This window comes from Ranitomeya variabilis, chromosome 2 (genome assembly GCF_051348905.1).
Source record: "Ranitomeya variabilis isolate aRanVar5 chromosome 2, aRanVar5.hap1, whole genome shotgun sequence".
NCBI lineage: Eukaryota > Metazoa > Chordata > Amphibia > Anura > Dendrobatidae > Ranitomeya > Ranitomeya variabilis.
In genome coordinates, this window is record NC_135233.1 from 685,780,558 (window position 1) to 685,798,977 (window position 18,420).

The window sequence follows — 18,420 nt, forward strand, 5'->3', positions numbered from 1 at the left end:
GAGGAGCCACCATGAACAGTTAGAAAATGCGAAGCAATTGGGGACACCATCCTGCCTTTTTTTATGTCAGTTGCCGCCAGGTGTATTGTAGACAGGTGCTTCTGTGCCCTCTTCCTAAATTCCTGGGAGGTCTGGCCTACATACACCTTGTTGCAAGGGCAAATGATAGCATAGATCACATTGACCGTCCGACAATTGATGTACGACGTTAGTCGGTATGATTTTGAATCCAAGGGATTAATAAAGTAATCTCTGGTGGCTGGGACGTACTGGCAGACACTGCATCCCCCACAGGGGAACGACCCCTGTTTCAAAATCATACCGACTAACGTCGTACATCAATTGTCGGACGGTCAATGTGATCTATGCTATCATTTGCCCTTGCAACAAGGTGTATGTAGGCCAGACCTCCCAGGAATTTAGGAAGAGGGCACAGAAGCACCTGTCTACAATACACCTGGCGGCAACTGACATAAAAAAAGGCAGGATGGTGTCCCCAATTGCTTCGCATTTTCTAACTGTTCATGGTGGCTCCTCTGCTCATATCTCATTTTTTGGTCTACAGAAAATCTTTTCCAGCAGTAGAGGAGGAAACTATAAGAAGCGGTTGCTCCAAATCAAATCCCGATGGATTTTCAACTTACGGAGTCTCTCTCCCACCGGGCTCAATGAAGAACTATTATTTACAAGCTTCTTGGGATAACCCTATTGGACTCATGCACCTTATTTTGAGCAATAACGGATGAAGGAGAGAAACTACGAGTTCTTCCGGGACCCACACAACAGTATTGCTCCTCCTCTTTTTGGACGTTATATATTTTACACATTTACGCTCTGTATACCCTTCGTGGTCCTTTTTATGGCTTTTTCTTATGCTCACATTCCCATGGGCTTGACACCATGTTTGGTAGCCCATATTTTGAAATCATGTGCAAAAATATACTTTGTTGTTACTTTTTTGACCTCTTCTTTCATCATTGAGGCCACATCTCTGTGGTTTTCCGGTCCTTGGTGTTTCCCTTGCCTGTCCTCAGTCTGATTGGCCTTGTCCTGATGTGAATGCCAAATTGTACATATTTATTTATATATATTTGCTATGCCATCATCAAAGTATTGTGAAGTATTGTTAAGCATGCTATATTATTCTGCCCTCTCTAATGGGACTGGGTACCAATTAGCCACCTTTATTGTGTTCATGCCCGCGCTATATTATGGCATTGGGATACTATAGCTTTATTTGCACCTCATTTTTGTGGCTCTAAATTTCTAAGCTAGAACTCCTTGCTATTAGCTTAGTTTGACTGGTCGCCTCTACCCCTCCCCCTTTTTGCTGTCAGTGCTATACCAGGGCGCTGTGTCCTGTGTTCTCGGCTTCAGATTATGGTGCTGTAAGTTGCGCTCTGCGCACGTGCCATTTGTGTTCCTCTTTGTGGGCTGACCCAGCCTTACTTACGTCACACTAGCTTCATCTTGAGCGGTGTGCAGTGCGCACGCGCCATCCTAATGCCTGGGATTAGGCGTTGTGCGCGTGCGCGTACTTTCACTTTCACTTGCGATTACTTACCCTTGTGCAGGTGCCCGCATATATCGCTTACGTCGGCACTGATTATGGTATGTACCCAGGCGCTCCTGGCTCACCTGCTGGCAATTCTTTCTTATTAACCTACCGCTATTTAAGACTCCCTGACTTAGTCCCCAGCACTTCCCCTGACGAAGCTGCGGTTAGCAGCGATACGCGTGGGGCTTTCCCCACACCCCCTGGATCCCGGGATCACATTCCCCTACTGCTGACTTCTGAGGGCAGACGGCCTACGCCACATACTGGATGACCTAACTGGGTGACTTATCCTTTACCCCTCTTTATCTGCCTACCATTGTGCCACAGTTTTTTACCTCTTTGCACTTCTATACCGCTGTGGTGGTATTGTTCCCCTATTGGGCCACTCCCTCTTTGACTATATATCTACTTGTTATATTTTTTTCCAATTGGCTCATTGGGGCCGTATTGGTGGCTCTAGCATTTCCATCTACATAAGGGCATTATATTTATCATATGGTTGTCTGGGGACGCCCAGACTCGATGTGCCTATCCATATTCATATACTGCTATATATTGGCTATTCAAGCAGGGGGTCATACCGTGCTTATATACGCATAGGATTAGCCGGATTACTTACGGTAATGCTCTTTTAATGAGTCCATGACAGCACCCACTGGAGAGATAGGGATCCGCCCCAAGGAACAGGAAACCTACAGAGACATAAAAGGGGGCGGTCCCCCTCTCCTCCTCAGTTTAATTTCAGAGTACCCGGAGGACCGCCAGTGTTAGTCAATCATCATAATGTATCATCAGAATATAAACTTCATAGAAGTAATTACATTGGCTTTTATTAGGGAGGGATGTGACTGGGTGCTGTCATGGACTCATTAAAAGAGCATTACCGTAAGTAATCCGGCTATTTACCCTTCGCCATGACAGCACCCACTGGAGAGATTTCCAGAGACCAACACCTAGGGGGGGACCACCGTGCTGAGGATAGTCCTGCCAAAGTGTAGGTCAGAGTCAGAAGACAGGTCGAGCCTGTAGTGATTATAGAAAGTGGAAGGAGCCAACCAAGTTGCAGCCTTACATATATCTTCGATTGGCACGTTCCCTTTTTCGGCCCAGGAAGAAGCCATGGCTCTGGTGGAATGTGCTTTGATGCCCTCCGGAGGTTCTTCGTTTTTCATGGAATAGGCCAACCGGATAGCGTCTCTTATCCACCTGGATAATGTTGCTCTTGTGACTCCATATCCTTTCTTTTTGCCCTGGAAGGATATGAACAGAGCCCTACTCTGCCTCCAACTACTAGTTTTCTCAATATATTGCAAAACTACTCTCCTGACGTCTAGAGTATGGAATTTTTGTTCTTCAGGAGTAGAGGGATCTTTAAAGAAAGTAGGAAGATGTATCTCCTGTGACCTGTGGAACTTCCCTGCTACCTTAGGAAGGTATAGGGGGTCCGGTTTTAAGATTAGTCTGTCATGAAATGTGAGAAGGTAAGGTTGATCTATCGACAAGGCCTGAATGTCGCTGACTCTTCTAGCCGATGTTAAGGCTACTAAGAAGGCTGTTTTTAACGACAAGTGTTTTAAAGATGCTGTGTCTATAGGCTCAAATGGGGATTCTGTTAGAGAGTCTAAGACTAGATTTAGATCCCACGGAGCTACTCTAGGTATGTGGACAGGAGTAACTCGTTCACAGGCCGTGATGAAGCGGGATACCCATTTATTACCAGCAATATTATGGCCATAGAGGGCACCCAGAGCGGACACCTGGACCTTTAGTGTGTTAACTGACAGACCTAACTCTTTCCCTTTCTGTAGAAATTCTAGTATAGATTTTATTGGGACTTCAGAGGGGTTTGAACTAGTATGGAACTGAAGAAACTTCTTCCATACTTTGGTGTAAATTTTTGTTGTAGATGGTTTCCTGCTAAGCAGGAGTGTATCAATTAGGCCTTTTGAAAACCCCCTGGAATTTAATATCTGCCTTTCAAATTCCAGGCCGTCAGGTGGAGGCTGTCCACCTGAGGGTGGAAGAAAGGTCCCTGGGAGAGAAGGTTTGGGATTGAGGGAAGGACCCAAGGATCCGTCACCGACATCGACCGCAGGCACGAGAACCATGGTCTCTTGGGCCAGAATGGCGCTATTAGTATTATCCTGGCCTGCTCTTCCCTGATTTTCCGTATTACTTGTGGAAGCAGAATTATCGGAGGGAAAGCATACGCCAGCTTGAATTGCCAGGGTGTTTGAAGAGCATCTAGAATGTCCGGGTGATCTGCACGGGACCGAGATGCGAATTTCTGGACTTGTTTGTTTTGTTTTGTAGCGAACAGGTCTATTTGGGGTTTGCCCCATAACAATGTTATCTTGTGGAAAATGCGAGGATTGAGACACCATTCTCCTTGATGAAGAGTGTGTCGACTTAGGAAGTCCGCTTGTTGATTGTCCTCTCCTTTGATGTGGACTGCCGAGAGGGACAACAGATGCTTTTCGGCCAGGATTAAGGTACTGTTTGCGGAAGACATTAGAGCGTCTGATCTTGTGCCGCCTTGTTTGTTTAAATACGCCACTGTCGTAGTGTTGTCTGAACAGATTCGGACGTGGCTTCCTCGTAGCTGTGGGAGAAATTGACGCAGTGCATAGTTTACCGCATTCAATTCTTTTAGGTTTGATGAATATAAATCCTCATTCTTATCCCAGGTTCCCTGGCAGAATCTATCTCCCATGTGTGCGCCCCACCCGTGGGGACTAGCGTCCGTAGTTATCGTGTGGGATGGTGATATTACCCAAGGGACACCCCCCGCTAGGTTGTCTTTATTTAGCCACCATTCTAAGGAGGATAAGACTTTCTCGGATAAAGTTATTTTCGATTCAAGGTGCCCCAGAAATTTTCTCTGTTCCCGAAGTATCTGATGTTGTAATGTTCGGGTATGAAGTTGTGCCCACTGAACGGCTGGAGTACAGGAGGAGAGGGATCCTAGCAAGGACATTCCTGCTCTCAGGGACATTTGAGGTTTGTGAATGGCCGCCACAACTTTACCCTCTATAAGAGATATTTTTTCTTGGGGAAGTAGACATTTTTGCTTTATGGAATCTAGACTAAATCCCAAAAATGTCTGAAGAGAAAGTGGGGTGAGTCTGGATTTTTTATAGTTAACGATCCAGCCCAGGCTTTCTAAGGACGAGACAGTGTCAGCTAATCGTTCCGCACACTGAAGGGATGAGTTTCCTACAACTAAAAAATCATCTAAGTAGGGAATGATTAATGTGTCTCTCTGGCGAAGGTAGGCCATTACTTCTAACATTACCTTCGTGAAGATCCTGGGTGCCGTGGAGAGACCGAAGGGCATGGCTGTATACTGGAAATGATGAATCTCCCCCTCAAGAGTTACTGCCACTCTTAAGTATTTTTGATACCTACTATGGATAGGGAGATGGTAGTAGGCATCTTTTAAATCAATGCCGCCCATTCTACAATTTGGAAAAAGGAGCTTAATGGCCGATCTAATAGACTCCATTTTAAACGTATAATTTTTAATAAACGTATTGAGTTTTTTAAGATTTATAATTGTTCGAAATGAACCATCGGGTTTAGGGATTAAAAATAACGGAGAGTAGAACCCTTTACCCTCTTGTCCCTTTGGCACCCTAACTAAAACATTTTTAACTATAAGACTTCTAATTTCCAGTTCAAGGGCCTTCTGTTGCACTGGTGAGGAAAGGGCTGTTAAAATAAAGGAATCATGGGGAATTTGGAGGAATTCTATTTTCATTCCTTCCTTAATAATATTTAGCACCCAGGAACTTGACGTGATTTTTCGCCATTGGGGAAAGAAAAATTTTAACCTGCCCCCTACTGGGGTGTCTGGTGTTTCAGAATTTGTTGTCTCTACGGAAGGGGGGGCCTTTGAACATAGTGCCACCCTGTTTTCCCTCTCTTGTGGCCCATCGTGACGATCTTTCATTTTGTGTTCTTTTCCCGAACGGCCTCTTCCTAAAGGTCTTCCTATAGAAAGGAATTGAGGGGTCAGGGAAGGCTTTTTTCCTCTCTTTTGCTTTTTTGAGGATCTCGTCTAATGCTTTCCCAAACAAAAACTCACCCTCACACGGAATAGCGCAGATCTTAGCCTTTGACTGCGTATCCCCCTTCCAGCTCTTCATCCATAACGCACGTCTGGCATTATTAATTAGACCGGCTGACCTTGCTGCAAGGCGAAGAGAGTCAGCTGAAGCATCGGCCATGAATGCTGCTGCACCTCTAATTAGTGGTATCGCATCCCGCAATTTTTGTCTGGAGACCCCCTGTTCGATTTGTTGATCCAGCTGATCAATCCACACAAGCATGGATCTAGCTGTGCACGTGCTGGCAATTGATGGCTTAAATATGCCCGTGGAAGCCTCCCATGATCGTTTCAGTGACGATTCTGCCTTCCGATCTAAAGGATCAGAAAGTAGGCCCGCATCCTCGACTGGTAGGGCTGACTGTTTTGAGGTGGAGGCGACTGCAGCGTCCACCTTAGGGATTTTAGTCCATGAAATTAACTCCTCATCATTAAAGGGGTACTTCCTTTTGGAGGCTGACGGGAGAAAACCTCTCTGGTCCTGTTTCTCCCACTCCCTCTTTATCAGAGCCTTAACCGCAGGAATTACTGGGAATGCTCTTCTCTTCCTCTCCGCCAACCCTGCAAACATGATGTCTTGTGCAGTTTGGTCGTCTTTTGTATCCTCACAACCTATAGTATTCCTGATGGACTTTACTAGGTTGTCCACCCCATCCAGAGGAAAACAAGCTCGACCCTCAATGTCGGAATGTGTTGAGGAAGAGGATGACGCCTGCGAGGAGTCTGAGTGGATAACGCCTTCCCCCTCGGACTCAGAGCTGGATATAGCCTTTTCTTTCCCGGATTTTTTAGGGGGGGTACTGGCTTGTGAGATGGCCTGTAATTCCTCTCTAATTATGGCCCGTATATCTGTGACCGACATAGATGGACTCTGCATTGTTTCCGCTATACACTGATTGCAGAGTTTTTTGGGGTGGGAATCTGGGAGAGGCTCGTCACATAACGCACATTGCTTGTGCTTAGATTTCTGTCTTTTTTTGGCCTGGGAGAAGAAGACATTTGTGGAAAAGGGTGTCAGCTTTATAGGCAGAGGGGAAATCACACTCACCCAGTGAAGCTGTACGGTACCGAAATAGGAGGCTGCGACTTTCTGGATCTTGAATCCTTAGTCTCACTCCTGTGGCTGGCATCTGAGGACCTTCTGCTGGCTGGCTCACCTGCTGGGTCCACAGTCTTGCCTGGGGACGACATGTTGCATCGCCTGTGCGTTTGCAACTTCCCCCTTTTTATAGGCCAGGATCCGGTCAGTAAACTTTTTTTTTTTTTTTTTTTTGCTCTGCAGCGGTGCACTGCGCATGCGCGAAACCGCGCTTTCCCCTCCACCGCTGTGTGAGTGACCCGGAAGTGCTCCTCTACTTCCGGGTCATTCTGGGGATTCTTACACCGCTCCACGCATGTGCGGCCGCCATTATCCCGGCCTGCGCTATGGAGCGGTGTACCGGCTGCCGCTGCAGCTGTGCCGCAGATCCCGGACCCTTTTACCTGGTGGTCCGCGTCTGGAGCCTGTTCAAGCCGCACCTCTGCAGCGCTGCTCCTGTGGAATCGGCGTCATCTCTCCCGGACTCAGCCATCCCACATGCCGGCCAGACGAGGGGGGAGCCGTCTAACGGAATCTCCCCCGACGCTGCATCTGGACTGCATCCCCTGCCGTTCGCGCAGAAACCGCACAGGCGGATGCTCCTAGCCCAGGTATGATTTCTGTAGTCTTCAGAGATCCTGTCCCCTGGGAACAGGAAACCTAAACTGAGGAGGAGAGGGGGACCGCCCCCTTTTATGTCTCTGTAGGTTTCCTGTTCCTTGGGGCGGATCCCTATCTCTCCAGTGGGTGCTGTCATGGCGAAGGGTAAAATATGGTATTTCATCCTTTATACTTCAGGTCATTCTTATACATTGTTTGATTTTTTTCATTCCAACATTATATCGGTGGTGTATTTTTGCCTCTGTTATTTATTATCTGCATTCGTGCCGTCCATTGATTAGCATTTACTATGGGACCGGAGGTGTGTCTGTTGTATTTTAACATGTTTTTATTCTTGTGCACTTGTCTCTTTTTCTAATAAACGATTGTTATATTTTGTTATTGATATTGTATTCCCTTTGGGTGTGCGCCCTATATGCACGGTTTCTTTTCTTGCCTCCTTCATATTATCCTGAAATGCTGCTGCACTTCTTACTTTGAAAAGCGGTCCAGTACATCAAAGTGTTTACAACAGGTTTCTTTTTGGGAGAAACATTTTGAATAGTCGCAGCATTTTTGCACCGTGCAGTTTTGTTTGTTTTTCTTCACAACAGTTTCAAACAGCTCTTTCACGGCAGTAACATTTTTTAGAAAGGCACATAAAGATGAACGCCACTGATAAGATTTGCAGAATTCATTAGTTAGAGTGGCCAGATAATAAACTCAGTGCATCTAATGCCTGCATGCCCCCAGTTTTAAAGAAGCACTCCTCCTCCCTTCAAAAATTTGTATCCTTTTAATATATTACAGTCATCATATTATATAGCACTGGGTACTTACAATTACTCATTTTTCCCTTCTACCCAGCTAATTGTTCTCTTTTCCATTAGGTCTATGGAATCACGTGATTAAAAACAAACTAGCTAAATCTTAAGCTTTATGTAGCATCAGGAGGTCAGTTTTCCATGTGAGAGTCATAAGTCACTGAAAAAGTCATTGTCAGGGGGGAGGAGGAAGAATCTGGGTCAGAAGTTGAAGAAAGAGATGATTTTTGCAGGGAAAAACAGAGTTCCTGTTTCTACATAGGATCCAAGAAGTATTGTTTCTCCTTGCGGAGAGTGACATGACATGTTAAGCATGTTGAGATGAGGAGACTTAAACCTGCAATGCTCCTCTGGGAAATATGCAAATTTTCTCTTCAGAGAGGAAGAGGACTAGAACTCTAGCGCCACTTATTGGAAGAAGCAATCCTAACAGTCAATGTTGACCCTTTTATCCTAAGTCATGTGACAAGGCTCGTTAAAGGGAACCTGTCACCCCCAAAATTGAAGGTGAGCTAAGCCCACCAGCATCAGGGGCTTATCTACAGCAGTCTGGAATGCTGTAGATAAGCCGCCGATGTATCCTAAAAGATGAGAAAAAGAGGTTAGATTATACTCACCCAGGAGCGGTCCCGCTGCGGTCCGGTCCGTTGGGCGTCGCGGTCCGGGGCCTCCTATCTTCATCAGATGACGTCCTCTTCTTGTCTTCACGCTGCACCTCTGGCGCAGGCGTACTTTGTCTGCCCTGTTGAGGGCAGAGCAAAGTACTGCAGTGCGCGGGCGCTGGGCCTCTCTGACCTTTCCTGGAGCCTGCGCACTGCAGTACTTTGCTCTGCCCTCAACAGGGCAGACAAAGTACGTCTGCACAGGAGCCGCAGCGTGAAGAAAAGAAGAGGATGTCATCGTAAGAGGCCCCGGACCGGACTACGACGCCCATTGGACCAGAACCGGACCGGGACCGCCCCTGGGTGAGTATAATCTACCCTCTTTTTCTCATCTTTTAGGATACATCGGGGCTTATCTACAGCATTACAGAATGCTGTAGATAAGCCCCTCATGCTGGTGGGCTTAGCTCACCTTCGATTTTGGGGGTGATAGGTTCCCTTTAAAGGGTCGACATTGACTGTTAGGATTGCTACTTCCAATTGGTGGCACTAGAGTTCTAGTCCTCTTCCTCTCTGAAGAGACAATTTGCATGTTTCTACATAGAGCAGAGAAAAAAGAATTAACTGGGTAGAAAGAAAAAATGACCAATTGTTAATACACAGTGCTGTATAATATGATGACTGCAATATATTAAGAGGATAAAATCTTTGATGGGAGGACTGCTTCTTTAATGAATCAGTGACTGTGTGTCTAAGATGCCTAGACTGAGGCTGATCTCCCAAACCAGCTAGAATGACTCCCTATGTGTGGGTATAGGAAGAGATCTGTCATTCTAAGTGAGTTGGGTTCCTAAATAGTGAGTAGTTCATTAGTAGTAGTTTTCCTACAATCAACTTATATTTATCACTTTATTTTTGCATTCCCCTGGATCAACATGTTAGGGCATGTTAGGTTAGGCTATGGGTTGAACTAGATGGACTTAAAGTCTTCCTTCAACCTTAATAACTATGTAACTATAGACCGGCTTACACATTAAAGTTGGCCGAATCCACCAATTTCAGCAGAATTGGCTTGCCATCTAGTGTGTTTCAACGCTCAACTGACAGAAGCCTTAGTTCTCTAGGCAGATTAGGCCCATACAGAAAATGGGAAGACTGAACAGAGGGGAGCAGCCATATGTATGGGGGAGTCGTGAAAGACACCTTGATGATTACTATACAAATATATTAGTGATTGCGGGGTCAAACTACTTTCTATTTAGCACCGAATCTATGGATAGCTCATAAAACCTTTTCAAGGCCATTTTATATTACATCTTGTATTAAAATAAAAGTTTACAGTTTTAGCGAGTTACTGTAATTCTTTTCTTACTGTTTAATGTGCTCTAGAGTGTCAGATCGCCCATCAAAATCATAGTCGAATACTGGACCACTGATAACATTGATGCCATTTTTCTCTTTTGCATATTTTCCCAATAAAACTTCATGAAAATATTTCCAAACCTCTATAAAATAAAAAAGTGGAGATTACAAAACCATGAATGCAATTAAAAGCTGCTATACAATATATATATGGCAGCATGGTGGCATAGTGGTTCTTACTGGTGCCTGCCACAATAGAGTTCTGGGTTTGTATTTGACCTGTGGGGTCTTGCTATGCTTGAGTCACTTCACCTGGGGTATTCTAGCTTTTTACCACATCCCAAAAACATACCTTATGAAATTGCATGTACTTTGTGTTTCTGGGATAGGAACTTAGATTTTAAGTGTCACTGAAGACTGTAAGTCCGCAAGGACAGGGTCCTCTCCCTTCTGTACCAGTCTGTCATTGTAAATTTGCTTACTGTTAACGATATCTATAACCCTGTATGTAAACCCTTTTCACATGTACAGCACCATGGAATTAATGGTGCTATATAAATAAATAATAATAATAATTTGGGGACAGCAATTGTAGGGTAGGGTAGTGACGACAATATCTATATAACCAAGTGCACATCTGATGACATCCCATTCCAATCACCTGACCATTGCAACTAGAGGCCTCAGTGGTCAAGTGAGCAAAAAACGAGACAGACACTGTCACTTCCGGTCCTGGCCGAGAGCACTGGAGTACCCCGCACTGGGGCCAAGAAAATTTTACCCGATGAGTATATAATCTTTTCTTATTTTAAACCACCCTTTTCCAATAACTTTTATTCAACCTAGACGAACTCTTTAAAGAGTATGGGCAAAACAAAAAATAAATGGTGCTAGAAAAAGGTTGAAAAGAGTTAGGACTTCAAATTTAATGAAGCCAAGATGTTAATTGGTGGCATAAGATGCTAGAAAGGTTATATACAGTATTTGACATAATAACTTATAACTTAGATATTAAAGGAATTAAAGAACGTCTCTGAAAAATAATTTTCAAAATGGATATTTCAGTGTGCATCCTGTCCCATGTCGTGCATTGGGACGGAAGGTAGCTTGAAGAAGCTTCTTGAAACATACTGTATATACTTGAGTATAAGCCGAGAATTTCAGCCCATTTTTTTAGGTTGAAATTGCCCCTCTCGGCTTATACTCGAGTCATTCCCAGGGGTCGGCAAGGGAGGGGGAGCGGCAGCTGTCTAATAATACTCACCGGCTCCTGACGCGGTCCCTGCACATTCCTGGCTCTCCGGGCGCTGACAGCTTCTTCCTTTATTGAGCGGTCACATGGTTCCGCTCATTACAGTAGTGAATATGGAACCAACTCCACTCCCATAGGGGTGGAACCGCATATTCATTACTGTAATGAGCGATACCATGTGACCGCTCAATACAGGAAGAAGCTGCCGGCGCCTGGAGAACCAGGGACGTGCAGGGACCATGCCTGGAGCAGCTGAGTATGACGGGGCAGTGCGCGATATTCACCTGTCCCCCGTTCCACCATTGGCACCGCTGTGTTTTCTGCGTCCTCTGCAGTGATGCTCAGGTCAGAGGGCGCGATGACACGATTAGTGTGCGCGCTGCCCTCTGCCTGAACGCCAGTGCAGAGGACGCGGAAGACGCAGCGGCGCCAACAGTGGTACAGGGGACAGGTGACTATAGCAAGTGCCGGGGGCCTGAACGATGAGAGGTGAGTATGTGATTTATTTTTCTTTTAATCACAGCAACAGCATATGGGGCAAATATTTCTATGGAGCATCTTATGGGGCCATAATCAGCATTTGTGCAGCATTATATGGGGCAAATATTTCTATGGAGCATCTTATGAGGCCATAATCAGCATTTGTGCAGCACTATATGGGGCAAATATCTCTATGGAGCATCTTATGGGGCCATAATCAGCATTTGTGGAGCATTATATGAGGCAAATGTGTCTATGGAGCATCTTATGGGGCCATTATCAGCATTTGTGCAGCATTATAGGGGGCAAATATGTCTATGGAGCATCTTATGGGGCCATAATCAGCATTTGTACAGCATTATATGGGGCAAATGTGTCTATGGAGCATCCTTTGGGGCCATAATCAGCATTTGTGCAGCATTATATGGGGCAAATATCTCTATGGAGCATCTTATGGGGCCATAATCAGCATTTGTGGAGCATTATATGAGGCAAATGTGTCTATGGAGCATCTTATGGGGACATAGACACATTTGCCCCATATAATGCTCCACAAATGCTGATTATGTCCCCATAAGATGCTCCATAGACACATTTGCCTCATATAATGCTCCACAAATGCTGATTATGGCCCCATAAGATGCTCCATAGAGATATTTGCCCCATATAATGCTCCACAAATGCTGATTATGGAGCATCTTATGGGGCCATAATCAGCATTTGTGCAGCATTTTATGGGGCAAATGTCTGTATGGAGCATCTTATGGGGCCCATCATAAACTGTATGGAGCATTTTATGGGGCGTATTTTGTATGGAGCATCTTATGAGGCCCATCATGAACTGTATGGAGCATTATATGGGGCTCCTGATTCAATATGGATATTCAAAAATGCTTAACCTACTGATGTCTCAATTAATTTTACTTTTATTGGTATCTATTTTTATTTTTGACTTTTACCGGTAGCTGCTGCATTTTCCACCCTAGGCTTATACTCGAGTCATTTTCCCAGTTTTTTGTGGCAAAATTAGGGGTCTCGGCTTATACTCGGGTCGGCTTATACTCGAGTATATACGGTATATGTCAGAGCATTGTTTGGATCAGTTATAAATGTTATGGTACTGCTATTCAGCCTGACAGTTATTTGTTCTAACAATGATCAAAGACACCCATCTCGAGTAGTGTTTCTTCAGTCTTCATTCTGTCGTACATAGGACTTCATATACTGCATAGGACTCTAAATCCATTGCCTGAGCCTTAAAATAAATATCTTCATGAATATTACTGATCTAGTTAACACAGAAAGCATATTATAAATTGTACTGAAAGAATGAATGAATTTTGTAGTATGTGTGTTGCTGCACAAAACATAACCGTAAGACTTTGCACTCGAGAATTTTAATCATTAACTTATCGATTGCTCAGTTTATCCTTATTTCAACTTTAAGCAATGATAAAAAAGTTGCAGAAATGACATCAATGAAAAACAAGTACATCAAACACACCAGTCCTAAGGTGCAATGCTAACCTTGAAATACAGGATACATTGGAATCATATTGCTGGTTGTAAGTCCGGAATAACCATCATTCTTAGGTGATCTTTTGAGTCCTGAAAAAGAACCAGATATACAAAATTGGTCTGACTGTTCCCCATGATTTTTTAATTTTAAATAGTTGCTTTGTGCTCTGATAGGACTTATTGTAGACTACCATATTGGTGATAGCTTGGGGTCATGTACTGTATCCTAGAAAATGGTTGTTTTCTAGAGGAACACATGCCATGCAAAACTGCAGGTCAAAGGTACTAACCAAAGGATTGTCCAGTGGGCTTAGGTTTCTGGCCTAATAAACTGTCCATGAATGCAACACTATTTGGAACCACTCATTTGTAATTAGCACTTACTCGTTATTGGGCAACTCACAAATATTCTAGTAGAATAGTCAAGTGTTGGCAAATGCCAGTAAAGAGGATCTGAACATGTTCTGTGTAAATATGAGATCCTTTAGAATAATTTTCCTAGTACCAACACTGGGTACAGGACACCTCCTTGTGGACTTTAGCTGAAGAATCGCAGTAGCTTATTTTCTGACTTATCTAAAATGCAGAGGTTCTGAAAAGTTTACTTTCCAAAACATTTAGCAGCTCCAAAATGCTTAAATGAGCTTATCCTGCTTTCCCTAAAAAACTGTTAAGGAATATGATTGTATACACATTCAAATATATACTAATAAAATATAATGTCGTATAAAAATCGGTTAATGATAAGGTTGGAGCTGTGCAGCGACTTTGGCCACAATACAAGCTATACAGCCAATGATTGCAAGGTGTCGCCGATGCAAATGAATGGGGGTTGCACTGTGACCTCGAGGGTACTGCGAAAAGTCACAAAAAATCTAACCAGGTAAGAATTTTTATCATGGTCGCAGTACCCTTGTGGTGGCAATGCGACGCCATTCACTTGCATTGTGCTGAGATGAAGCAGCAACACCTAGTAATCATTGTCCACGAAACAAGTCGTGCTACCAAAGTCGCCATGTACTGTAGCCCCAGCATAAGATAAAATTTATATATGGCCGGAACATAAGACCAATATAACATGGCCTTTGGTGCTCATATATTACATTTTTTCATTTCAGCTCCCACCGGTAGTATCAATTTAATGTCTGTGACCCCAGATGAACACTTTTTATCCTGTTAACTTACCCTTGTCATAGGAACTCTGTATTAATCTTAATACACACTGACATCAGTGTCCAAACGCCAACTGGTCTGAATAATGGTAGTCAGGTGTCTATATGCATAATACATATTTGGTGATTATTTTGTACATAATGCAAAACTGAACAAGGCCAGAGCAAAAGTAAGTGTTGTCATAGGGACATTTACGTTACAGACCCAGTTTGTTCCTATTTCTCTTCATATATTCATTGTGATGGTTTTTCATTAGAAAGAATATTTACTGGTATAATGCACATAATAATGATATATGATGGACTTACTGGGAGGGAAGAGAAATCCAAATTTCAGCGATTGATGCTCATAGTAATATTGGCAACTTTGACTTTGTCCTTGTGGTATCCGAACATCGACAAATAAACAGGAATAATTTTCCACTGAAGCTGGCATAACATCCTACCAAACAGTGCACAACCCAAAAAATCACATTAGTTGACATAAGTGTGGATGTAACTGTCCGACACAAGTGAGCATCAGAAGAAGGGACCCCCCCTTCTCCATTTTTGAAATTTCCTAACTGATTGTTTTCCAGCCTTGCAGTTTGGAAACAAATCTTTATATGGTCCCAAAAGGACATTAGCTAAGGCTGGAGATTTATTAAATCCAGAAGATCTTTCCTTGAACAACCATACAGTAGGTGGTCTGTACCGGAAAGCCCTCCATTCCATCAGGTGTGAATACAATCCTAAGCATATCTTTAATGCTTTCACTGGGAGCTTTCTCCAACACATACACTATACACATGCACTATACACATACACTTTATATACTATATACAGTGGGGGAAAAAGTATTTAGTCAGCCACCAATTGTGCAAGTTCTCCCACTTAAAAAAAGAGAGAGAGTTTGGAGGAGACAGAATGCCGAGTTGCATCCAAAGAACAACATACCTACTGTGAAGCATGGGGGTGGTAACATCATGCTTGGGGCTGTTTCTCTGCAAAGGGACCAGGATGACTGATCTGTTTACATCAGTATTTCCCAAACTCCAGGCCTCACGGACCCCAACAGGTCATGTTTTCAGGATTTCCATAGTGCTGCACAAGTGAGAGGACTCCTGACACTTCCATCACCTGTGCAATACTAAGGAAATCCTGAAAACATGACCCGTTGGGGTCCGTGAGGACTGGAGTTTGGGAAACACTGGTTTACATGAAAGAATGAATGGGGACATGTATCATGAGATTTTGAGTGCAGACCTCCTTCCATCAGCAAGGGCATTGAAGATAAAACGTGGATGGATCTTTCAGCATGATAATGATCCCAAGCATACTGCCAGGGCAACGAAGGAGTGGCTTCGTAAGAAGCATATGAAGGTCCTGGAATGGCCTAGCCAGTCTCCAGATCTTGACCCCATAGAAAACCTTTGGAAGAAGTTGAAAGTCTGTGTTGCCCAGCGACAGACCCAAAACATCACTGCTCTAGAGGAGATCTGCATGGAGGAATGGGCCAACATACCAACAACAGTGTGTGCCAAACTTGTGAAGACTTACAGAAAACGTTTGACCTCTGTCATTGCCAACAAAGGATACATAAGAAAGAAAATATTGAGATGAACTTTTGTTAATGACCAAATATTTATTTTCCACCATAATTTGCAAAATAAATCTTGCCAAATCAGACAAGGTGATTTTCTGGATTTGTTTTCTCATTTTAACTCTCATAGTGGTGGTCTACCTATGATGTCAATTACAAGTCTCTCTCATCTTTTTAAGTGGGAGAACTTGCACAATTGGTGGCTGACTAAATACTTTTCTTTTCCCACTGTATATATGGTACTAATATGATAGAAATCTAGCACTTACCTTTTTTCCAAGGGTGTATGAACTCCACAGTGGCATCTTTAAGTTGTAGCTGAAACCACTCACATATTTTTTATGGTATAAGATACAATAGCTACTATTTTGCAAAACCAATGGTCTTCCATACGGTAGATTAAGCTTTTTAGTGTCGGATTCTGTAAATTGTGGAGATAATAGAAACCATGAATTAAAAATGCTTTAGCCAAAATTGCTATTTTACACACACACACACACACACACACACACACTATCTTGAAAAAGCATTCATAGCCTGAGAATTTTTCCATGTTTTTTCACGTTACACCCACAAACTTCAATGTATTTTCTTTGGATATACCAATACAAAGTGGAAAGTATTTAAGAAGTGTAAAGGAAATGATGCATGGTTTTCTAAATTATTTAAAAAAATATCAATCTGAGAATTGTGACATGCATTTGTATTGTATCAGCCCCCTGAGTAAATACTTTGTAGGACCACCTTTAGATGCAATTCTTGTATTTTGGGGCATGTCTCTACCAGAGGCTCATTTTTTGCCTATTCTTTGCAGACTAGATCTAGCTCAGTGAGATTGGATGGAGACATCTGTGAACATCAATCTTCACGTCTTGCCGCAAATTCCCAATGGGATTTAGGTGTTGACTGTGACTGGGCCATTCAAACACATGAATATGCTTTGCTATAAACCATTACATTGTAGCTCGGGCAGTATGTTCAGGGTTTTTGTCCTGCTGAAAGGTGATCATAGATTGTAATCTTGGGAGCAGGGCCCTCACTGGTATCTGTTCAATTGTGCATTTACCCTATAATGTCTTTATTGTCTGTATAAGTACTCTCTGAAATGTAAAGTGCTGTGGAATTAGTTGGCACCATAGAAATAAAAATTATTATTAATATGGTAATCCTACACCTCAACCTCAAGTCTTTTACAGGTCTAACAGGTTTTCCTCAAGGATTGCCCAGTATTTAGCGCCATCCATTTCCCCCCTCCATCAACTCTGACCAGCTTCCCTGAACCTTTGATGATGAAATCCACTTTGTGGTTCTTCTTTAATCCCCATTTTAAGTTTTCTGCATATTAGATTTTGGTGCACAGGAGCCGGACTGTGCACTGAGTCTTCTCCATGTCAGTGATTACCCAGGCCCCTCCGCCTGCCTCCAGTCTGTAAACTGACAGGTCGCAGCTGGGATTTCAAACTGAGGAGGCAGGAGATTCAAACACTGGAGGTAGGCAGAGGGTCCGAGAATCACTGACGGAGAGGGGAAGATCTGGTGTAGAGTCCTGCCCCTGTGCACTGAAATCTAATGAGCATAAAACTTCAAACGGTGATTAAAGAAGAACCATAAAGCAAATTTCTTCTTCAAAACAGCCATCTGTTTACTTTACATTACACAATCGTGCTGACAGGTTCTCTTTAAGATACGCACAACTATTGTAATATAGATTTATATATTTATTTTCTTTCTGGTTTTTAATAAAATGGCATTTAAAAAAAAAATTAGTGTGTGTCACCAATATCTGAGACATAATTTTATTTTTTACTAAGGCTTGTTTTGGGAAGTTGTAAGGCATAGTTTATTTTGGCAGCACTTTGAAGTACACATGCTACTTTGATCCCTTTTTAATCTATTTTTTGGAGAGATGCAGTGATTGAAAAACATTCTTTTTTCTTTCTGACATTCATCATATGAGTTAACTAATATTATATTTTGATGTATCAGACAGTTACGAAGGCATCAACACCAAGAGTTCTTAAATTTTTAATATTTTATTATGTGGATTTCTTTAAACTATTCTTACATATTTTTAGTCTGCCAAGGAGATTGCAATGTATTGCAGAATATAATGAAATTAATGTTTTGCTCTGAGACCAACATCGAGGCAACGGGGCACTGTGGATTCCTTCCACGCTGCTGTGTATGGAACACATCAAATCTCAGCGATCTATTCAAACATGTGGTTTTTATTCAACTCTATGCATTTCAAAGTGTTTAGCACTTCTTCATCAGGAAATGACCA

At 43.0% G+C, this 18,420-nt stretch overlaps 1 protein-coding gene across 1 annotated transcript in view; it reads right to left on the reverse strand.

Annotated features, from left to right (window-relative positions):
* The window catches only part of ENPP1 (ectonucleotide pyrophosphatase/phosphodiesterase 1), a 156,862-nt gene that overhangs the window by 23,668 nt on the left and 114,774 nt on the right, over positions 1–18,420 (reverse strand). The window contains exons 20-23 of the mRNA XM_077289349.1: positions 16,406–16,557; positions 14,864–14,996; positions 13,392–13,472; positions 10,143–10,275 (exon numbers count right to left, since the gene is read on the reverse strand). Coding sequence (XP_077145464.1) covers positions 10,143–10,275; positions 13,392–13,472; positions 14,864–14,996; positions 16,406–16,557 — 499 coding nt within the window. The remainder of the gene's footprint in view (positions 1–10,142; positions 10,276–13,391; positions 13,473–14,863; positions 14,997–16,405; positions 16,558–18,420) is intronic.